The 24,250-nt window shown below is 47.0% G+C and overlaps 1 protein-coding gene across 1 annotated transcript; it reads right to left on the bottom strand.

Moving 5' to 3' along the window:
- Nucleotides 1-886: 886 nt before the first annotated feature.
- On the bottom strand, nt 887-14,165 carry KLF15 (KLF transcription factor 15). The gene is made up of 3 exons (XM_059480396.1): nt 14,056-14,165; nt 8,655-9,765; nt 887-2,934 (listed from the first exon to the last, which is right to left on the bottom strand). Exons 2-3 carry the CDS (start codon nt 9,698-9,700, stop codon nt 2,766-2,768), a joined length of 1,215 nt encoding a protein of 404 aa, XP_059336379.1. The 5' UTR covers nt 9,701-9,765; nt 14,056-14,165; the 3' UTR covers nt 887-2,765.
- Nucleotides 14,166-24,250: the final 10,085 nt, after the last annotated feature.

The raw sequence follows: 24,250 nt of genomic DNA, 5'->3' as shown, positions 1-24,250 counted from the left end.
ATCTGGACCCACTGCACCATTGCTCCCATGGAGACTCAGAAGTGACTTTAACACCAGTCATGTTCCTGCTTTCTTCTTCCTGCAGAGGCCAAAGCAAGCAGAAGCACAGTGCAAGGCATGTCCCAGCTTGCAGGTCACGAGAGCATGGTGTTCATGCCCCTGTTGTTACAAATGGAAGCAATGGCTTTTGCAGAACAGGGTGTCTTCTCCTCAGGCCTGAGGCAATCCTTCCTAGCACAGCTCCTTCACATCTCTCTGCCAGGTGTGGGATTTGCAGCAGAGCCAACTGAGGTGCCCTGGCACCAAGACCATCATGCTGGGCCTTCCTTTAACAATCTAATCCTGTGACTACTGGCCTCATTGCTCGCTCCTTCCATCCAGGGATCACACAAAGGCAAATTAAGTCCCACAGTATCATTGTCATGTGTTATTATCCCCCTTTTACAAGAAAGGGACGTGCAGAACAGCAATGGAGTCCTTTGTCTTGGGTCACACAGTGCGTCACCGTCAGTCTGAAGCAGACCTTGAAGCCCTTCCTCCTCCACACTAATCACTAAAGCTGGAATTCCTTCAAAGCCTGCTCGCTCTACCTCATTAGCCACCGTTTTACTGCACCTGTAGAGCTGTTCCAGAGCAGTCAGGAGCCATGGAAGGCGTTTGTGTCCCAGCGTGGCTGCCAGGCAAGGCGTGAGGGCTCCAGTGAAGAGAGACAACTCAGACATCTCACGCCTTCCAAGAACTTTCTGAGATGAGAAAAACTGAGGAAAACTTCAGAACTGATCCATCCTCTCCCTGTTACACAGCACCTGAAAAGTTACGTCCAGGTGAATCAAAATTTCAGAGCTGGCTATAAAGGAAATTAATGAATAATAATTTCAAGGAGGGATTTAAAATTTCCATTTTCATTTTATTGTCAAAGTAAATATATTTTTATGAAGAACAAAAGAAAATATACAGAATTGTAACTTATGTACACTGGCTTTATAGGTATTTTTGTTTCCAATTTACACAAATTTGATACGTTATTAAAAGATATTTTATATAGATATGCATCTATGTACAGTTTTATTTACATACATTCATAGGATGTGATATAAACCAGTCAATAGATGATAGTTCATTTATATTAATTTCTAGAGGACAAAAGGAATGCATTCACTTTAGCCAGACCTGCTGCTCTCACACAGCATGGGCTCCTGCTCTGCCTAGCTCTAGGATCACACTTTCCTCCTTCCCATTTTGCCAACAGAAAAGACAAACAGATGCCGTCTGCGAATGGAAAGGAAATGCAACATCCATTGTAAAATCATTCCTAATTACTGAATCCTATTTTCTTCTAAAGCTTCGTACAATCGCCAGAGTTCAAAAGGAAAAACAAAACAAGAAGAAACACAAATAAAATCACTTGCCTGCTACCATCTGATTATTTGCTTAAATTCCCTTCTTAGCCAGCTATCACACAAATTTGTTTCTTTTGGCTGCTGTTCTCACCCATGTGCCCACCCCAGCTGCACGGAGCTCTGACATGGCTGTTGGGAGGAAGAGGATTGGCACTGAGGATCACTCCCAGGCCTCGGGCTCACAGCACTGTCCCACCAGCTCGTGTTCCTGCCACCTTCCCTGGGCACAGGCACATCCTGCAGACCCTGCCAGCACACAGACACTGAGCTCCAGCCAGCCAGGGCCTGACTCTCAGTGGGTGTGGGGATGCTGTGATGATGAGCCCAGTGCTCACCAGGCACCCCCAGGGCTGGGGCTCTGCTTTCTCACCCCACGTCACACGAGAGGGCAGGGGCAGAGACAGAACAGAGCTCAGAGGCTCTCACAAACACCTTTGTGCTGCCTCGTGGGCAGACAACAGCTCTTCTGCTAAAGGCAGTAGATGCTGCAAACCAGCCTCAAAGGAAAGCAGTGTCCTTTGGAGCCTGGGCATCCTTGCACCCCTCAGCAGCACGGGACAGAAGCACACACACAGTTCCAGAGGCTTCACTCCAAGCCATTCCATCCAGCCTGAGCTTCTGGATTTGCTTGGGATGTGTCTTTCCTTAAATATATATATATATATATATATATGTATGTATGTATGAATATGTATACATAAATATTTATATATAACCTAGCCAAGGGAAAGGTAAATGTGAGCTGGGAAAATCAGAGATGCATGGAGGCACATTCCAGTGCTCTCCAAGCCCTGTCTCTCCCTATCCCCAACTCCCACTGTTCCTCCTCCTATGGCCAGCCCCTACAAATCCTTGGCTCAGGCGACCCAAAAACAAAGGAGTTGTTTTCATTTCAAAAGGAATTTGCTGTTTCCAAACTGGACAAATAGACCAGCTTAATAAAAACTCACAATGAGTGGCCTGTACATGAGCAAAGCCCTCAGGAATGCCAGGGCTATAATTAACTAGCAGCAAGCAACTTTTACATTTTCCTGTGCAGCAGAAAACAGCTAAAAATAAAACACTGTAATTTCCAAAAGAAGCAGCAGCAAAGGAGAGACAGATAGAAGGAAAGGAAAATAATATCCTTAAAAGAAAACAAAAAAAAAACAAAAAAAAAGGAAGAAGCGCCCCGCTCCCCTGACCCAAAAAGAGCTTCATTCTCCAATCATCTTTGAAGGACATGGGGGCACTCAAACACGGTGGTATCAAGTAACAGCATGGACTGTTCTGTGGAGACAAATAAATTATCCCTAGGAAGGTGGTGGTGAGCAAAGTGCTGCGGTGGCTCTGGGCACGGCCGGCGGGCAGGCAGGGCAGGAGCCGTCAGTTCACGGCGCGCACGGAGCGGCTGCTGCGCGGGAACCGGTGCACCTTGACGTGCTTGGACAAGTGGTCGCTGCGAGCAAACTTCTTCTCACACACTGGACACTGGTAGGGCTTCACCCCCGAGTGAGAGCGCCTGTGCCGGGACAGCTCGTCTGACCTGGAGAACCTGCAAGAGAGGAGAGGCCTCGTCAGAGAAATGGGGGTTTGGTGCGCTAAGTGTCGCACAGCGAGGTAAAAAACATCCCCCCAGGTCACGGGGAGACTCCAGGAGGTGAAAGGGACACACAGCAGGGCTGGGCTGGTCCCAGCAATGATGGAAACACACAGCTACCAGCCCTGGACTCACGGCAGTGCACAGAGGCAGCATTGGTACCAGCCTTGTCCTGGACCCCATGGCATGGGTACAGCTTGACAAAAACAGTGCTGCTCTCCATCCCCCTGCAGTCCCCTCCAAAGCCACCCCCACCATCTCTGTCCTGCAAATCCAAGCACAGACTCCTCAAGCAGAAATAACCACCACTGTCCTGCAGGTGAGCTCTGTTTCAAGCTCCCACTAAAACAAGCACACCCCCTAAGTGCACCCAGTTTGAGAGGGATTCGAGATAAATCCAGCCAGAGCTACCCAGAAACAACATGACTTATTTAGATCCAGATGAAAAATTGGCTTCTATGTGTGCTCCTGCAGGCTAAATAAAAAGCCATTAATAGCACCAGAGATGCTCTGCATCCCAACAGCTGAAATTCAGGTGGGCCCCAATGGCCATTTGCATAGTTATTTGCATAGTTAGCATGGGTAAATTAAATCAAGAATGAGCCTTTAATTACCAAAACTGTATTCCATAATCCTTTGAATTTTAGATATTTTCCACCTTCCATCTCCAGAGAAAAATCCAAAATAGCCACCACGAATCCCACAGGTTTTATGGAACCCAAATGAGCTGATCCTTTGGCCTTAAGAGCAGGGCTGGCTCTATTTCCACTTTGGACATGACTAGGAGACAGAGGGTTAATTAACAATGTCACACTAAAACAGCCCTGTCCAGATGGGTACAAAAAATTTGCTGCCTGACAAAGGGCAATTAAGGGTTTTGTTGCCAGAGCAGTAACAAAGAGCAGCACAGAAAGAGAGCTTGCAAGAAATGGTATCAGCTGTTTATTTACAATAAATAAGTGAAGTCATGGGCACTAGCTGAACAAATCAGGGAAAGAACACGTAGAAAAATGTGCCCTTCTGGAGCAAAATATCACATCACCAACAGAGCGAATTCGCTATTTTTATGAAAGGGAGAAACCAGGACTGCTGGGCTCCTATGAATAAATCCCTCATGCAAGAAAAGTAAGTTTCCACATAAAGGTTTTAATTAGCTCTGATCTCCCGCCAACAGTTGAGGACCATGGCATAGGCACTGGGAAAGCTGGTAATGGTTTCCTCTGTTGCTGCAGCTCTTCAGACTGGTCATGCTCTCCAAAGAGCACTCAGCCCCTGGAAAACTGATCCAGGCACTCACCATGGGTAAGGTATGGGGTGGGCATCTCTCCCTGGGGCATTTCTAAGGGAGATTCTTTCACCTGTTCACTTGCTTTTCTTCCTTTCCTTGCTCTGGTATCCTCATGGTGAAAGAGTCAAATTCTCCATGATAAAGAGGCAGCTGTTATGGAACTGTCCACCTGTAGGGCCATGACAGAAGTTTCTCTTCACACCTTCTAACTGCATGTTTGCTTTCTCTAACACCCCTGGTCCTTTCAGCCACAGCTTCCCAAAACCACATTCTGGACCCAGAAGCAGCAGGGTCAGGGATTTCCCCCAAAGCAGTGAGCTAGTCCCAGGGCCAGATCCCTGTGGGGATGCTCTGGTAGGGCTATGGGTGAGTGGGCCTGGAGAGTGTAGGATGCTGCCTGTGCAGACTGAGTGTTGGACAAGGAAAAGAGCTGTGCCACATCCAGGGAAAAGAGGAAAAGCACTTTTGCAAAGAGCCATCCTCTTGTATACAGACCTCAAAGAAGCAAAACCAGATGTGTCTGGGTTGTCCTGTCCTATGTCCTTGGCCATTAAGGTCACCATCTGGAACAGAAGTGCAGTAGCACTTGGCTAATCCTGCACAAGAGCCTCACAAGTGCATTTTGAGGGGAATTGCATGGAGGGTGGGGGAGAAAGAGGCACATGTCAGGATTGAGCTTGGATGAGTTCATCCGATAAAAATACACTCTGCCTCATAACCATGTCCTTAGCTGAAGAGGCAGGAATGTTGCAACACTGTTCCCCAGCAGTGACGGAAAGATCAACTTACAGAGCCCACAGAAATAAACCTCAAGCTGTCTGTGTGTTTACAAAAAAACAACCCAAAGGTTAGGACGAGGAAGCTGGGAGGATCTGGCAGTCTGGCTCTGCAGTGAAATATCTGCAACACACTCTGGCACTGAGATCAACCCAAAGAAAGTGAAAATAATCCACTGTGGAATGCAAAATTCAAAAGAAAGAAAAAAAAAAAAAAAGGAAGCCCCAAGGAATACCTCACTATTCTGTCACTGCCATTTCCAGAAGGATTCCTCCTTCAAAAGACAAGTGAAGGGATCTGGGAAATCCCACAACAACAAAAAGAGCCTTCTTCATCCTTCTATCTGGCAGGACCCCAAGGGACTGTAACTACATCTTTCCCTTGAAGAAAAGTCCTAGAGCTCCCTGATGTGTAGGACATAACCTGTGTCTCCAAGACACATGGGGACATCCCTTTGTGGCTCATGGGGCAAGAAAGGTCAATAGCTTCAGCCTGGTACTCCTGGTCCCTGCCATGGCCACCAGCCACTGAGGCCAACTCAGGCTGTACCTCTCCTCCACAGGGGAGTAAGCCTCTAGACAGATCCTTCCTGCCCATCCCCAGAGCTTTCCTGCAAGGAACCAGCACAGCTCCTGAGCACCTGCCATCCCCTTGCACAGCAGCAGCAGCAAGAAAAGCCAATGCAAGATGCCTGCCCTGCCCCATGTGTGGTACTGCCCAAGCACACTCTGGCCACATGTTAACAAGCCTTTAAACCCTCCCTGCCAAGCCAGGCAGAGCTTGTGGCCTCTGCTGTCACCAGCCAGAAGATGCAGTGGGGCATTTAAAGGCCATGGCCTCACCCCCAGCCTTGCAGCAGCTGCAGCTTTGCACACTGCTGTGCCAGGGAGGGAAGCAGGAGCTTCTCCCACCCTGTGCCATAACACAGCTGCTTCTCAGCTCTCTGGCCTGAGCAGCGCTAACCTGGGGTGCCGAAGGTAGAAGGTGGCACGACACAGATCAGTGCCCTGACCCATCCCAGGGAGCACAAAGGGTCACTGGCCACTGCCAGTGAGCGCCACTCTACAGACTGCCTAAAACAGCCCTGTGCCTAGGAAGGGCACAAGCAAGCTAGGCTCAGCCTCCATCAGGGAGGTGCTAGGGGTCTCCAGCCATCCTAAGGGCTTGCTGGGTACACACTCCAACCCTGGTGTATTTAAAACATCGTGCACAGAGAGCTTGAGGAACCTTTAACCCTCCCACTGAGCTCAGGCACTTTGTGCTAGGCAACACTCTGTTTTGGTTTTGAAATTACTATCTCCAGTGAGATCAGCTCTTAAGTGTCTTCAGTGAAAAAATAAATACGCAAGCACAAGAATGCAGGGGAAAAGGGGGAAAGCAGAGTCCAGCAGTGTTTTACTGCTTAAATTCATTTGAGATTATGTAGACCTGGGAGCAAACAGAGTGGCCAGATGCAGTGGACTTAAGTCATGTGAGACTTAAGTCACAGTTCTCATTGAACTTCTGCAAAGGTAAACATGGTTTATTGATGAAAGGGAACTGGGTAATTCAATGCTCAGTTGGTTCTGGCCTTTGATGTGGAGCAGCATGCAGGGGATGTGCAGCAATCTCAGGCTGGTGCTAAGGATTGCTGTGAGCACAGGAGGCCTCTCCTGCTGGCTATAAACTTCTCCTCTTGCAGCAGAGCCCTTCCAAAGTTTGGGGGTTTTGGGGATTGAGATTGCAGCCCAGGCTGTGAAATTCCACAAGACAAACAGCACAAGAGTTTGAAAAGCCCTTTGCAGCAGCTGTTTGTGGACAAGACACATGTTCTTCATTATGATTAATTCCTCCTTCCTGTTGGGTTCATCTTTAAAAAGTTGTGGTGGCTGAAAGTTCAGGGTGCTCCAGGCTGTGGGACCTGCACTTCTTTTGACCCTCCAGCCAAGGCAGCAAATCATTTGCCACATTTCGAGAAGAGAGGCACCTGTTGCAAATTTAATCAACCTTTATCACTTACTATTTTTTCCTAAACGTTCCCCTTGGTTTGGTATCTTGGGGAACACCAGCTTTGTGATAAGACAGAGCTGGAGAAGGTCACCCACAGGCAATGCTTCAGGCTCCTGATCCTGAGCCACACAAGTCCCTGGGAGCGTTGGTACAAACCTCAGTTTGGTTTAGACAAACCCTCACTGCCACACACATTTGTCACAAAAAGGAGAGCTGTGCTCACATGCAAGGAAAGCCAGCATGACACCCACAGGCACATCTGCTGCCTGTGCACACATACTCCGGCAGCCAAATAAAAAGCGGCAAGTACCTGTCCTGCAGGTTGGGAGCACCCAGCCCACAGTTTCTGGGACCAAACAGCTGAAAAATGCAGCTTTGGTGAGAGCGTACCCTGAGCAGCAAACAGCCCACGAGAGGTGCCACCAGGACAAAAGGAAACCAATCACCACCAGTTTGTAGAGCCACCATAATCTGATCCCCCCCAGCCCTTCTGAGAAACAAACTTCAGCCTGGTCCAGCTGGAGAACAGAGGGCTCAGCTCCACTGTGACCTTTTCCCTCAAACCAACCCAGCCATCTCTAACTGCTGCATGTCTCACATACTTGCATTTTTACACAACATTCTCCTGTTACTTTTTACCTCATCTGTTGCCCATGATCACAACCCATTTTCTCATTAGACATTGCTCACTGAAGCTCTGCAGCATATTATTTGCAAGAAATTCAATTTAATTTAACACAAGGCAGTTAAGATTATATTTTCTCCCATCATCATTTGTGGTGCTGTACATTAGCACTTGCCAGCAGGCAAGCCAGTAATAAAGCTAACTGGAAAGAGGGAGGATGGCACTTGTCAAAGCTTCATTAAAATAAAAAGCTGATACTTTTAAAGAAGACTAAATTTTTCAATTCATATTAAAAAAAATAAAATATTTTTAAAAATCCTTCTGCCAAACATTTTCTCAATCAAACCTGCAATCTTTCATTCAAGCAATCCTTAACTCCACCTCAGCCTTCTGGTTATGTTGTTACATCTGACAGCTTTTTTGCAACTTTGAGTGGCACCCACACATTTTTCTGAATCAAGACAGAGAATAAAACCCAGAGTATGCCAGAGTGTCACTGCCAGCATTTTAAGAAGGAGTGGGATGGAGTGCATTTTCTATGAAAGTGCACAGAATACTGCTTTTAACCATACTTGCTTATCACAGCCTTTCACTGGCCACATTTAGTCCCACACAGGGCTGTGCACAGCAATTCTGCCCTAAACCATTCAGCTCACTCAGCTGGTGCTGCAACCACACCAATGCAAACACCAGGTCTTACCTGCGGTAACAAGCTTCACCTGACCCTCTAGAATGAAATACAGATTATGATGGACTGCTTTTATTTGTTTTAAGACACTAAAGCTGCTGGTGCCAGCAGGTGAAGCTGTGCTATTTAATTTATCAGAACCCCTGCGTTACCCAAGAGGAAGAAAAAAGGTCTTCATTGTCAAACCAACCAAAGAAGTTCTGGCAACAGAAACAGTTTATAAATCAGAGTGCAAACCTACTTGCTCAGCAAGTGAGGTCAAGTGAGCAAGAAAGGGAAGGGGGACAGAGCTGGACCCCAATACTGACCTCCATCCACAGCCCGGCCACGTGCACGCAAAGGGCTTTTCTCCTGTGTGCCTCCTCAGGTGGGCTTTCAAATGGCTGCTTTTCGTGTACATCTTGGTGCAGCCAGGAAAAGAACATTTATGCATTTTAATGAGTTCAGCTGCAGGGTTCTTTTGAAATTTCTGACCCATGATGATTCCCGTCTGCCCCTGGATCATGCCCCCTGGCCCAATTGGCTTGGCGGCGATGGGGACGGGAGCAATGCGGACAAATTTAGAGGACAAGTTCAAATTGGACGACTGAACTATCTGAGGCACAAGGGCAAATGTCTGTCCTTGGATGTTGACAAGGAGCTGTGCAATTTTAATGTTCTCCTGTGCTGGTCCTTGGGACGTGGGGCTGGTGTTGGACTCCTGTTTGATCTGCACAGGCTGAATTTGGAGCATAACTGGTATTCCATTCTCCAGGGTCACTCCTCCATTTGAAGCTTGGCCACCTTCCGTTGAGCTAGTCAACTGCTCATTTTTACTCTCTTTTAAACTAGTACTGGGTAACATATGGTCTTTTTGCTGCAGCGAAGCAACAGAAACCTGGCTGCAAGCTCTCAAGTCCTTGGTCTCGCTTTTAGGTCTTTCTTTGAGCTCCAAGTCCATATTCTCCTCCAAAAATTCCTCAATCTCCTCAAGCGTGGGCTGAAATGGTCCTGAGTCTTCCATATCCACGGGAAATTCAGGCAACCTAAAGTACTCCTCTTTCACTATTGGCTGAAGTCTCCTTTTGTCCCACCATGATGCAGTGGTGGTGTTCCCCAAAGAAGCCTGGGACAATAAATAGTCTAAGATACTGTCCTGACTTTCTGCACTGGATGTGCTTCCATAGCTGGAGCTGAGGACCTGGGAGTCAGGGCTGGAACAAGAACAAAAGCTGGACGAGTCACTGTCATCTTCTGACAGGGGAGAGGGCAGCATTTGGTAGGACCTCACGCCAGCTGTCATGTCCCCAAAGTATCCAAGAGAAGACCTTGTTGATGAAAAGGATTCATCAGTAGGCAGCAAGTGATCCACCATTCCTGGATGATGTCTTAAGGATATCCAAACAGCATATACCAGGCAGCCAAAGTTCAGGTGAGAGCCTAAGTGCAGGAAAAAACAAAACAGCAACAGTCAGAAGTTGGTTTAATCATTTATCTCCATGAACTGAAACTCATAAAGCCCTCTAGCCCACAGGAAAGTACAGAGCATCCAGCCTCCCTGGGTACACAGGCTGCTACAAGCTTTGATAGGTCTGCACCACCCCCTGAGGACTGTCAGGGCTGAAGCGTTTTGCAGGATTGCACCACATATTTGCAAAAGAATGCTGTCAGAAATCATTTCCCAACCGTGCTCCAGATTTACAGCTCCCTCATAGAATATTACCAGCAAGAGAAAATAAATAACAAGCTTTCACCTAGCAGTGAAATCCAGAGCCAAAGAAGGGAATGGGAAAGAAAAAATAAAGTGTTGAAATTTTTACCACCAAAAAGAAACAAATAAAAAATGTTTATTGCTGGTGACCATAAAATGCAAATCCTTTTCCTATCTTGTAGCTTTCCACCAACCTTATTTTTAACTTCCTTAGTTCTACAAATATAGGCTGTTCAGCATAATGAAAGGATCAATCTGGCAGGAGCCAAAAATATTTACTATGCTTCAGCATTTACTAGGTGGATTTTCCCCTCCAGATGTAATGAATCAGTGTGCCAACGTCATCATCACCTGCACTGTCCTTAATAAGGCTGGCACTGAGCTAATTGCCATGCCCTGCCTGCCAGCTGGTGGCTGCTTTCACTGTGCTCCTCTCTCTGCGGAGCAGGGGCTGAGCCCCGAGCCAGCTGCCGCACCGGGAGGGCTGCACGGCATCCCGGCCTGCAGCATCCCGCAAATCCCGGGTTCCGTGAGCCCCAATCCCGCTACAAACCATGAGCGGCATCCCAACCTGCAGGATCCTGGGTTCCATGAGCCCTAATCCCGCTGCAAACAATGAGCAGCATCCCGCAAATCCCGGGTTCCGTGAGCCTTAATCCTGCTACAAACCATGAGCAGCATCCCAACCTGCAGCATCCCGCAAATCCCGGGTTCCGTGAGCCCATGAGCCCCAATCCCGCTACAAACCATGAGCAGCATCCCGCAAATCCCGGGTTCCATGAGCCCTAATCCCGCCACAAACCCACAAGAGCAAAAACCCCACCCTGGCCAGCACAGCCATCCTGGTGCCCACTTGACAGCCTCACTTGTCCCGCACTTCACCATCTAAAACAAGCAAACTTCCTAGAAAGGCCACTGGGGAGGGGGAGGCAGGAGGGACATCTATGTATTATTTTATTCCCCACCTCTTCGAGGGAAAAGAACAGAAATTGCTTACGGACGGAGATTGTGCCCCTTAGAGAGCAAAGGCAGAGAGCTCGGGATGGAGCCAACACTGGCCCTCAGTCACTCGCTCAAGGTGACTGATTGGAAACAGAGCTGTACATGTGCATAATAAAACAACTCTTTCTGTGGAAGGTATGTGCAGTGCAGAGATAGCAGTCATTCGATCAGCCTATGAGCTGGTGTGTGTGTGTGAATTAGCAGGCATGTGACCCAGCGTGAAGGAAATGCCAGTCAATCTTGTTACACGCTGTCATTTTCCACAGGCTCTGCCACTGTGGACGCTTTTCCATGAATAGTCAATAGCTCCCAGTTTTGTGCAGATGAGGGGATGGTTGTTACTGCTGTTGCAGAGCATCTTTGCTGCCTCCAAAATCTCCAAAATTTGCCCTGTCTTTCCTTCTCTGGAGAAAAATCAAAAGGTGTTTGTATGCTCAGTGCTGCAGTGAACACAAAGCAAGGTATTTTACACAACACCCTTAAAGAGCTCTGTCCCATTGGCAACATCTATTAATATTTCCCAGGAAGGAGAGGGGGGAAGCCACATTTCTTAAAGACTTGTCTTCCTCCATCACAGACACATGGAGGAAACAGGGACAGGTTGAAATAAAGTCTAAAAGGAAGATTGCACATTTTCCTGGTCTGTGTCCCCTGTCAGTCAGTTGTGCCTCTGAACCAATAATGAAATACCTACATGTGCTGAACACGAGGAAGTTCAAACAGAGGTTAGTGGCTCTGTTTTGTGACCTTAGCCTATAATCATGTCCTATAGTAAAAGCAAAGAGTCAGAAGAACTGAACTATTTCTAACACACTTTTTTTTTTTTACTCTCTATATTGCTGGAAAGCTCCCCCAGCAGAAGTCCTATAGCTGAGTTATTCCAGTTTTGAAACAGAAAGCACCATCTGCTTCTGACAAATTGGTATTGGCATCTGGTAAGAATTCACCCAAGCTGATTGTTTCTATCTTGCACCAAAAACTGGTGACTGCCTTGAGAAACACAGGGCAGAAAGGAAGACTTGCCCTCAGGTGGTTTCTGATTCTTCCTCTAATGTCTGTATTATTCCAGCCTAAACTTCTGAAGAATAGGGCTGTGAGGGAAATCTGGACTGCAACACGTGCTTTTCTAAGAAAAGCTGGCATGCTCTGCGTGCACCAAAAGCAGTTGGTGAACTTCTTGTTAAAAAAAAAAAAACAACTTAAAATGTTCAAGATTTCTTTAAATGCTTGGAAGAGCTGGGAAGCCACTATCAAAATATCAATATATTTCCCTGGGAATAGAACTAAACTGCAATTTGAATTAGGACTTAAATGAGGGAGAAAAAAACCGATAATGAACCCCTAGCAATTGCTGTGGGCCGGTTACCTCAGCAGAAAACAGCCAGCAGGCTTGTTTCCCATCTCTTTTGACAAGGAACAATGTCACTCGATGTAACCAGAGGCTTTTTAAGAGAGGACTGTCAGAGCCAAATAGATCCAGGCACATTACGGGCCAGTTCTGCTTTCTGTGCGCTCTCAAAACTTGCAGAACAGCCAAGAAGATTTTAGAGAATGCCTGGAATGCAGGATCGGGCCCTGGCTATATTTTCTTCCTAAAGGCCAGGCTAACAACCAAAATACTTTTATCCTTACTTTGCCTGAAGACACGGCCAAAAACAGAAGATTAGAAAACAAAACCAAAAAAAGCCGGGGCTATGAAGGCCATGAAAACTAATGATGCTGTTTCCATAACACACTTTCATCTCTAGGAACCCTGAAAACATGTTAGAAATGTAAGCACCTATAGTCGGACTGCAGTCATTGCAAATAGCCTCTCCTGGAGTGAAATACAGCAGCTGTTCAGCAGCACCACCGTCTCCAACTTTTTTTTACGAGTTCCCTGGGTTGTTATGATGTCCTTTCTGCCAAAAACATGTTGTTCTGTTTAAAACCTGACCATCTAATTGCCAGCTAAAAAAAAAAATAATGACAAAAAGCAAACCAGAGAAGACATATTTTTGATGCAGAGCAACATTAAAATGTAAAGTGCTTGGAACTTGCTGAAACACAGGGATGTGTTTCCCAGACTGTCATTTCTGGACAGTCAGCCCAGCACAACTGATCACACAGCATATATGACAGTCATTTCCTACATTTACTGCCACAGCTTTTTCTAGTTTAAGACTAATCTCTTCAGGGTTTTCTCTTGTTCTAAATCTGTCCAGGCTGACTTCTGCTCCACAGACAGAGCCATAAACAAGAAAAGGAAGCAGGCCCAGAGCTTCTAAGAAATTAAAAGAGAAATGCAAAGGGGGAGAAAAAAATAAATAATAAAAATAATAATAAAAAGAAACCTTGAGCCAGGAGTAAACCCATTTGCTCTCATCTCCTCCGCAAGGTGGCTGTGCTGCTCCCCGGACACAGCGGGGTGCGCAGGTTTGTTTTTCCCAAACCCGTTGCTCCTGGGAAGCTGCAGAAACATTCCCAAAGCGTTCTTCTCTGAAAACTGTCCCGCTGCAGCCCCAAACTTTGGTTTCCACAGGAGGAAGCGTTTCACCTGCAGCGGGCACAGGCAGCGGCCCCGGCGGAGCGCATCCCGCAATAACGCTGGGCAGGGAAAGGGGTGCGGGACACACACACGGAATTGCCACTCCAGCACAGCACAGCCAGGCTTCCATGGCTGCAAAGCATGTTTGTTTGGGGTTTTTTTAATCGTGATTATTTTGTTTGTTCCGTCTGTCGAGGGTTTTAAAAAATTATTTATGTATTGTTTATTCCTTCCATCCCTTTTCAGGAGGCTTTGGGGGGCCTCTCTCCCCTCGCAGCGTGGTCGCGACGATCGGGAATGAACCCCCCCCCTCTCCGCCTGTCACTCCGTGGCACGGCACCGCGGCAGCCCGCAAACAGCCCCCAGCCCTGGCCGGTGCCCCGGCGGGATGGAATTCCATCTGCCGGCAGCAGGGACACAGCCCCGGCCCCGCCGAGCCGCGGAGGCACCGCCGGCGGGACGCGGCCCCCGCGCCCACATCAACCCTTACCTGAACTCCTCTGCGAGCCGGAGGGCAGCAAAGGCCACGGGCGACCAGAAGAACGCAACAACAACAACAACAACGAGAACGAGGAGGGGAAAAATACCCAAACAACACAACCAAGCCACAAAAAAAAAAAAAAAAAAAAAAAAAAAAAAAAAAAAAAAAAAAAAAAAAATTAAAAATTTTTAAAAAAGAAAAAAAAGAGGCAAAAAATAATTATAGAAATAATAATTTTAAAAAATGAAAAATTTTAAAAGGCACACACGCACAATAAACCCGCGGGAGTAGACCCAAGCAAGCCCCGAGCAGCAGCCCGCGGAGACAGGAGCGGCCGGGAGCGCGGAGCGGCGGCGGGAGGCGGGCGCAGCTCCCCCGGGAGGCGGGTGCGCGGCTGCGGAGCGCGGCCCCGCTCCCGTAGTACTATATCCCCCTCACATGACGGGAGCCCGGCCGCCGCGGGGGAGGCCGGGGAGAGGCTCGACCGCGTCCGCCGCCCCCATTGGCCCCGCGGCGGCGGGGGCCGGCCCGGGCCCGGCCTCAATGGGAGCCGCGCTCGGCCCCGGGGCGGTGCTGCGGGCCCCGGAACGCCCGGAGGGGCCTGCCTCACGGGACGGGGGGAACGGGCTGAACTGAAACACGGGGGCCTGGGAGTCCGTGTGAGGGTGATGGAACACCGGAGCAGGTTGCTCGGAGAGCCGGTTGATGCTCCATCCCTGGAAATGCTCCGGGTCAGGTTGGATAGGACTCTGAGCAATTTGATCGGGTTGAAAATGTCACTGCTCCTTGCAGGGAGTTGGACTGGGTGGCCTGGTAATGTCCCTTCCAACCCAAACCATTGTGAGAGTCGGTAAGGGTGCAAGCCTCTGGACATCTGGAGATAAGAGAGTCCCTCGGGAGGTGTGAGGAGCCCCATGCCCTCTCTCCTGCCCCACACCTGCCCCTTTCTTGCCTGGGGGCATTTCCACCATGCTGGATGTGTGTCCCACACACACACCCCATTGTTACTGCAGACATCACTAGTTCTTCATACAAACACACGTAATAATTTATGTATAGGTATATACATACACAAACACACTGTAGTTCTGCAATACTTGGTATGGATCAGGATCTATGCTCAGCTCCTGCAGAGGAAGCTCACAGTGGGGCCAGCTGCAGCAGCAGTCAGTTTTGCTGCTCAATCAGTGGTTTTCCAAATGCAGTTTTTCCTTTTTCCAGATTTCCTGGGAAGGTGTAGCCTGGGATATAGAATGCAGTCCTGTGACAACAGGTCTGTGCACCCTTTTGTGAGGGCACATGGGACAGCACACCCTTCCTGCTCCCCACAGCAGGCCTCACTGTCCTGCAGGGAAAATGAAGTATTATTCTCATTTTATGGGGAAACAGAGGCACAGAGGCTCAAACAAAAGGTCTGTGGCAGAACCAAGATGCAATCTCATCTCTTTTCAAATCCAGCTCAATTTAAACTCACAAAAATATCCTCCATCTGCATTTCTTCAGAATTGCCAGTAACACATCCCACAGCCTGGCAAACATAAACCAGTCCCTTCGAAGGGGACATTCAGTCTCAACAAGTCCTGGCCAGGCAGCAGCACAGGGATGACCCTACAGGTGCTCCTTCATCCTTCTGGGGGCCATCGAAGGAACTGGGGGTGCTCAGGGTTCTGCTCTCATGCACAGACCTCGTTCTTCCTCTCCACATTGTCTCAATGAATAATGCATGAATACGTACTCATCAAAATCCTAGATACTATATTTGTACAAATACATCAGGGCCAAACTCTGCATTAGTGTAACTTCACTGACGTAAAAAGGATTACGTTGGTAAAAATGTGGGCCTTAAATATTTTTACCCAAAATAGATGTTTGGCAAACCTCGCTTTACTGCTTTTCTCAATTAAACCCCCTTTGTTTCCTGAGTAGGTGAAGTTTAGTGTGATTTAGCAATGCAATGGACATTAAATTTAGATACAGCTAAAATCTAAGCCAACAAGGCTGGGCTTTAATGGAATTTGAACACGTACAAAATTCCCTTGTAATGTTTATCACATGAAAACAACCAAAAGTTGCAATCCTAATTTTATCATTACTATAACCTACCTAGGCACTGGGAGATGTTAGAGGTTTCTCTAACTTGCATTTTTCCACTTGCAAATGGCAATGTCTTAATATTTTAGTCACAGTAGTTCTGAACTTTCTTTAAATTGCTAGAGATGCAGTAAAGTCCCACATTTACCTTAAGTGGAAATAAAGCAGTGTTTTCCCAGTTCTGCTTTTCAAGTTTCATCTGTTTTACTGGGCCCACCACCTTTTCACTTCCCTAAAAGCACCACTGGAGGCTGGGTCCTTTGCCCACTGTGCAGCTTCAGGGCTGTGCTGTTGGCTGTTTCTGAGGCTGGAGACAGGAAGGTGAGAATTTTCAGTGGGCTCAAGCAGATCCAAATGTGCTGCTGTGGGAGGGGATGCACAACATCCATCCCTTGTGGCAGCATCTGCCCCTGTGTGGCTGCATGTCATGATGGAGGAGGGATCTGATACTTTTTCACATCTGAAGAACCCTACTGAGCATCTCAGCATTCCAGTACTGCTGGGAGGCGAAATGCAATGGAAAATATTAGGACAGGGTAACTAAAGCATCTGTATTTCTCACTGAGATTTCCCTGTGAGGGAAAAAACAAAAAAAAAAAAGTATTAGAAATGCAGGCAGGCAGTGCACAGCACCTGGGAAGAGAGTGCAGAGCACACAGAATGAACCCTGACCCAAGCTCACTCACACAGTGGGACAAGTTCTGGATGCACAAAACCTTTTGCATGTATCAGATCCCCTTTGCTGTGCACACAGAATCCAGGGGAAACTTCAGCACAGCCCTTGTGTGTAGGCTCAGAGACTGCCTTCAGCATCCCTGGGGGTCCAGAGCTCCTGTAGAAATTGCTGTCCTGACCAGGCTGTTGGACATCAGTACACCCGAGACAAATATCCAAAGTCTTCTTTTCTGCTCAGGCAGAATTTCTAGACAGACACAAGGACATGTTAAAACCAAACAAATGGGATATACAACAGCACAAATTCTGATGCCTCACTACAGCACAAACCTGTCACCTTACAGCAGAGAATAATGGGAAAATGCACAAAAGTCACTGCCTCCTAGAATGCCAGCCTGGGGTTGTCCTTGCTGGAACATCCCTACATCCATTACAGGATCTTCCCTGAGCAAACATTTTAACAGAGAAACTTCCTTTCTCAGCTAGATCATATTTTCTTAACCATGAATCTGCTGAGAGTGCCTCAAACTGCAAACCTGGTTTTGAGGTCTGCAAGCACACTTTGGGGCTTAAATCCAAAATTGGATATTACAAGCTCCAGTGGCAGGTGGCAGCCTCTGAGCTGACTCAGCCCCTTTTCCACCCCTCTGTGATCTATGCATGCACTTCTCAAGCTGTGAACTGGTTAATTCTTCTGAGCCCCACGACAGTGAAAGCCAGCTGACACACATCTAAGTTTTGCTCAAGGCTTTGGAAACACTACAAGCCTTTATTAACAGCAGGAGAAATGCACAGATCTAGACAAATATAATTACTTCTGATCCCTTTTTTTCTGCCAACTTTTCATGAGAACCAGCAATGGCTGGGACAAGATTTTGGGAATGAATTTTTGTGCATCTGTGACTGATGTCTCACATCAGCATCCTTCATTTGCTACTGCAGCACAACTGAGACCTCATTCCATGCTGTGAAATACATCTGAATTTTCCCAATCCATCCATTTTGTGCATCAGGAAGAGATCTCCTTCCCTTTTTTCACCCCTTCAACAACTCCTTTGAAAATCTATAGTTACTTCCGTCCCTTGATATTACATGGGCATTTTCCATTCTCTCTTTTGCCACCTTTCAGGAGAGAATTTCAGTCAAACTGGTTGCCCTGCTCAGACAGCCTTTCTGGCACTGGCACAGCCCAGTCAAACACTGGTGATAACACAGAGTTAAGGTCCTTTTAAGTGGCTTTTGTCTGGTGGCTGTGTGCTAAAGATCTAACCAGGAAAGGCAGATAAACCTCAGCATTCAAGCTTTAAAAAATTTTCCTGTAGATAAAAATTGCCCTGCTTTATAAAGTTAAAAAGGAGCCATAGGCTGAGCTATTAATGAGTTGCTTGGTGCCACATAGCACAGAGACATTAAAGGTGGGAAAGGCAGCAAAGGTTCCTCCACACTCAGCAGCTTACACCTAAGAATTGCCTGGCTTTGCTCATACTTTGCTTTTCCTAGAGGCTGACTTTTCCTGCCTCAGATTTTCTCCTCTTTTTTAGGTTGCTTGCACAGTTCTGTGTTACAAATTACTCCTCATTTTTAAGGGGACTTGAAAGCAAAGTGAACTTCATGGATGGACAAAAAGAGGGATTGTGTTGCATTGGGAGAGTGCTTTGCTGTCTTTAGAGGTCACCTGTGGTATTTCTGCCTCAGCCCTTGGTATTTCCCATTTACTGCAGCAGCAAACTATTAGTAATCTGATGAGCCAAGCACCCACCTGGCAAAACAAGGGTTAGTCAGCCTGAATTGATTATTCACACATTTCCATCTGATTTACAAATCAAGGTTGAAAGAAGCAAAAAAAATTTTAAAAAAATCAAGCAGAGTAAAAAAAAAAAAATTAAAAGGAAGTCCAAATTCTGTTTGTTGGTTTTGTGTGTTGTTTGAGGGTTTTTTTAAGTAAGTTAGTCTCCTGCAGATGGATCCCTTCCATGTGCCACAAAGCCCATGGCCACATCCAGCTGAGCTCTTCTGGGCTTTGGCTTTCAGCACCAGAACAGTTACAGAGGGAACAAAAAAGCCTGTCAGACTCTCCAGTAATGTTATGATCACATTAACTTAACAGTCCTTGACACTCACAGATAAGGACTGTAAGTTCTCTCAGTACTACAGAAATATTGACACAAAGAATATGTTTATCCCTGGCTGCGTCTCCGCAGGACAAGGTAGAAACAGCAACAGCAATCTCAGGACTTAATTTCTTTGGCCTTTCCAGGGCATCTGTGCTCCAGGGATAACAATTTATTGATTTTGGGTTTTTTTTCTTTCCTCCACTGCTTTGGAAATTATGTTGTCTTTTCAAGTCAGCATCATAGGTCCAGGGGGAGATGAGTTGGAAGAAACTCATTTTAGGATTATTTATGCTATTAGGTGTTTGACTGTTAAAGACAGTGGGGGGACCTGGGGAGAGTTTCTGATTTTCTCCCAAACTTTCTGTTCGTTAAGAGAGAAAATGTTTGCTGACCTTCTGGCTGCATTTCTCTAAGCCATCTTTAGCCAGGTCCAGCTCCAACCTCAGCTTTCCATGTGCAACCCCTGCACTTTAATCTGGCAAAAGCACCCACGGAGCAGAGCTGCTCCTGCTGGAATCATGGACACCGAGGGAATCAACCCCCCTCTGCAGGGACAGGGTGTGCTGAGTGTGTGACACACAAGGTGTCCCATCACTGCAGGGACAGGGACAGGGTGTGCTGAGTGTGTGACACACAAGTGTCCCATCACTGCAGGGACGGGGCTGTGCTGAGTGTGTGACGCACAAGGTGTCCCATCACTGCAGGGACAGGGACAGGGCTGTGCTGAGTGTGTGACACACAAGTGTCCCATCACTGCAGGGACGGGGCTGTGCTGAGTGTGTGACGCACAAGGTGTCCCATCACTGCAGGGACAGGGTGTGCTGAGTGTGTGACACACAAGGTGTCCCATCACTGCAGGGATAGGGACAGGGCTGTGCTGAGTGTGTGACACACAAGTGTCCCATCACTGCAGGGACGGGGCTGTGCTGAGTGTGTGACACACAAGTGTCCCATCACTGCAGGGACAGGGCTGTACTGAGTGTATGACACACAAGTGTCCCATCACTGCAGGGACAGGGCTGTGCTGAGTGTGTGACACAAGGTGTCCCATCAGTACAGGGACAGGGGTGTGCTGAGTGTGTGACACACAAGTGTCCCATCACTGCAGGACAGGGACAGGGTGTGCTGAGTGTGTGATACACAAGTGTCCCATCAGTGCAGGGATAGGGACAGGGTGTGCTGAGTGTGACACACAAGGTGTCCCATCACTGCCTCCCCTGCCTTGGGGGCAAGCTGAAGCACCAGAGCTGGGGCTCGGCTCTTTCCACCCAGGTCCTGAAGCTGCCCAGCAGGGAATGCCTTCAATGGAACACACAGGGCTCATGGCAAGGGGTTCCAGAGCAAGGGGCACAGCCCAGCCCAAGCTGCCCCTCCCGAAGATGACTCAGGGACAGGCAGGTCTGTAAATGTGACAAAACCCACTGACTCACCTGGACGAGATTCAGAACCCACTTCTGCTCATCCAAGTTTGGGAAAGCAAAATACACAAGAAGACGTAGAGGAAGATGTGGGATTGGATGGAGGTTGGCTCCAGTTCAGGAGTGGATCTGCGATAAACTGTGTTCCCCTGCCCTCTCCTGGAAGGAATACGCCAGGGCTGGGTGCGTTCCTGCAGGATCCTTGTGTGAGCCCTGCGGGCTCAGGGAGAGGCTGAGAGGAGATGCTGGTTCTGCAGACAGTGTTTACACAATGAACAGCTATGACCACCCTGTGTCCACCGTGCATTGCCAGCACCGTGTCTGCCAGACACTGGCACACCTCTCGAGAGTTTCAATGTCTTCAAGGAAGAGCTGCCTGCCTGTCTGGCTATTTGCATTCAATTGGGAAACAGGGAGGGTGACCTAACCGAGGGAATTCAGAGCCTCTCGTTCACCTTCAGCAGCAAACATAAAGCCTACATGCAAACACAGTGACCTTGGCTCAGGTCACAGCTGGAGCACCACCAGGTCAGAAATGCAGCACCAAGGCACCAGCAGACAGAGCACCTGGGGGTACCAGGGCAGAACAGGCAGCTGGGACCCCATCACTGGGCCAGTGAAACGGTGGGAGCCCAGCACGGAGGTCAACTCAATCTCCTTGGAGAGACTGAGCAGAGAAAGCATGAAAGTCCTCAAACTTAGAAAGATCCAGGTCTGGTGCCTGGTCCTGAGCCTTCAGCTGTGATGTTGCTGTTACTGTTCCAGGCACACAGCTCAGTGAATATGACCCATTTACATAGATTCACACCCAGATATATGAGGAGATTTTGCAAAGCTTCCCGCTCCTCCAGGGACACTAGAATTACATTCTTCTTTTTTCTACACATCAAACAGCCAAAGCAATACTAGTCCTGTCCTACAAAGGACTGTTTAGCAAATCACTGCTGTTGAGATACTAATGGGAGCAATGAACCACAAAAGCCAAGTGCACAAACTCTATAAATAAGTCTCTGGTCCAGTGGTTACAGCACAGGACTGGGGATCAGGAGCTCTGGAATGGCAGAACCAACCACAAGTGCACTAGATAACCTCAGAAGTGTCTCACATGCTTCAAGCTTTCTTTCTAGTTGTGTTCCACCAAGTCTTTCTAAACCCAGCAAAGAGTTGTGCAAAGAGCTATCCTCTGGCATGTCAGGTGGGTAAATCACCTCCTTCCAGCTGGGGTGCTCTCAACCCAGCATTGTAGGCAGGCTGTGAGCAAAGGTTGGTGGGGACATGATCTTTTAAACCTTGACTAACTCCATCTTCATCCCCACCTAAAATCTTGACCAGTTCCACGACTGTTTTTTCCCTTCTCCACCTGAACATAATTCCTGTTTGCTGGCTTTGCAGTATTTTCAACATCTCTTTACCCTCCTCTTCACCCTCTTATCAAAGAGAGGAACTTCAATAAAGTAGTTCCAGCTGTTAAACAGAGAGTTTTGTATTTCCTGCTTCTATACAGGGTTAAAAACAATGTTTCTGTTCATCACAGAAATAAATGTTAAATGGAAGTTGAGTTCTATCTCTCCTGTGACTAATGTTCTAGCTTGTTTTCCAAAGTTAATTCTTCATACGCTTTTTTCCCCCTCTTGTTCCTTTTTACATTTGTCCAGACTCCTGTGTTCCCATGGGACTAATTACCCACTCAGCAGTTACTCTGAAGTCCAATTGTAATAGCTGGCAAAACTCTGCTCCTCTATGCAAGCTTTTAAAATATTTCCTCAATTTATTTCAAATAGCACCAAGCTTCGGAGCTTCTTCCCAATTTGTGTTGCCCTGGACTGAGATTTATTTTGCTCCTGTTGAGAGCTGCCTGCTTTGTTTGTCCCAGGGCAGATATTCTCAGCAGAATAATTAATAATAAAAAACAACTGGATCACTCATATCAAAAAATATCCATTGTGATGCAATCTTCTATTTTCTCATCTAGTGGGTCCTTAGTAGCAATGCAAGCAATGAAAAACCACTGATTCAGACCTGGTTATTCTTTCTTAAAATACAGATGTGATCATAGTGTTTTCATTCTCATCCACATTATACTGTCTGAAAGTTTGGAGGAAGATTAATTACATATCCTGCAATCTAAAGATGCCCATTGTCTTATTCTGTAGGTGTTTGTGAGCAAAATATTTACCCCTGATGGTGTTACAAGCAATAATGGAGGGCTAAATTCAGATTACTGGCACCTATTTTTTTCTGCACAAACACTGCTTGAGAGGAAAATATGTCCCTTCCCAATTCTGCAGCTATTTAAATGTCTATGTGGCCAGGAGTGACTCACCTCATCTCCTTGCTCTGTGGTTTCACCTCCTGTTCCTTAAGGATAATAATCTTGGCAAAGTACAATACAGAACAAACTCATGTTCATAAAATGGATTTCAAGTGCCTGGTGAGGAAAATATAGAAAAAAGATTATGAGAAAGTCCTTTTTTTCAGGATTGTGCTAGAGGCAGAGGGAACATGGCAGCTTTTATGAGAATAGCCTGTAATCACTGAATTGGAGAGAACATCACATCTTATTGAGTGGTTTAATTCTTCCACAACCTCTACTTAATGACATGCTAGTTCTTCTTTTCCCTAGGGAAAAGAGATATCTAAACCACTGCAAATCACCCAGTTTTTGTCCATGTGGAATCTGTCTGCTGCAGAGGCTGGCACAGCAAGTGCCCTCAGCTCTAAAGCAAATTTACCCCAAGGATCAAGCCACATGTAGATGGTTTTGCACAAATTTCCACGTGGCAGTGACCACCCTGTGAATTACTGCAGGCAGCCAGGTTTCCCTGGATACCACTGGGGCTCCTGGCCATCAGCAAGCAGCATCTCTCTTACTACAGCGAGGCATTGATCCTGCAAAGCTGTCAGAGTCAGCAGAAGTTCACTATGGTAGCTCTCTTTGAAATTCCTGTCTAAATATCACAGCCACTAAGGTAAATACTGGCTGATTTCTGCCCTGCAAAGTGTGCAGCATTGCCACACCAGCCCTTCTCCTCTCTGCCTTGCTAACACAGCCACTCAAGGAAAATGCTTTTGCTTTTACACCTAGGAATAATCTAGTTATCTCTATCAGAGAAGACAGAAAGGGTGCTGTTTTTGGAATGTCAGGTTCTTCACTTTTACCATGCAAAGTCTCTTATAATCACAATAATTTGCTGATGGGACCCACATCAAACCAACACAGCAGTGCCAGTTCTAACCAGGGGTGTTTCACTGGTGGGCTCAGCAGAGGATAATGAAATCAATTGCAAACTCTGGATCTTTTTAGGAAAAATTGATTTGGTAATTAAATATCTAATTTCAAGACTTGTCTCAGTCATATTTCCAGCTCAAAATTACAGATTTTTAAAGATAACTCACCTCTGCACTTATATGTTAAAAACCAATGTCCCCCATTTTTGTAAGTCTAGCAAATTTTTAATAGCTTTCTACATCTTATAATTATGTCATTTCATGAGCCAATAAAAATGTTCTTGCTAATGTTACAGACTCTTTTCTCACTTTCCCAGGTCATGCCCTACATGAGGCCACATCCTGGGAGCAGCTACCCCCAGCAGCCCTGAGCTGACTAAAGGAGAGGATGCTGCACACAGCCACAGGCACTCTGCAACTCCTCCTGCTGCATTGGCAACTTGGAAAATCTCAGGATTTCCAAAACCCCAAGTTGGGAGCTGTTCTTAATCTGTCATCAGCATTTTAAGAAGATTCTAAGAACTGTCTGGGCATTTATATAGAATTGAAAATGTCAAACACTCTCCTTCTTCAAACACCCCTGACCTTTGTGCAGAGCTGTCAAAGGGGACCATGGCTGGGGCCAGCACAGAGCTGATGGGATCAGGAACAGCATTTCCTGGAGCTCAGGCTGGATGC

The sequence above is a fragment of the Ammospiza nelsoni genome, chromosome 11 (assembly GCF_027579445.1).
Source record: "Ammospiza nelsoni isolate bAmmNel1 chromosome 11, bAmmNel1.pri, whole genome shotgun sequence".
NCBI classification, from domain to species: Eukaryota; Metazoa; Chordata; class Aves; order Passeriformes; family Passerellidae; genus Ammospiza; species Ammospiza nelsoni.
This window is presented reverse-complemented; position numbering and strand designations above follow the sequence as displayed.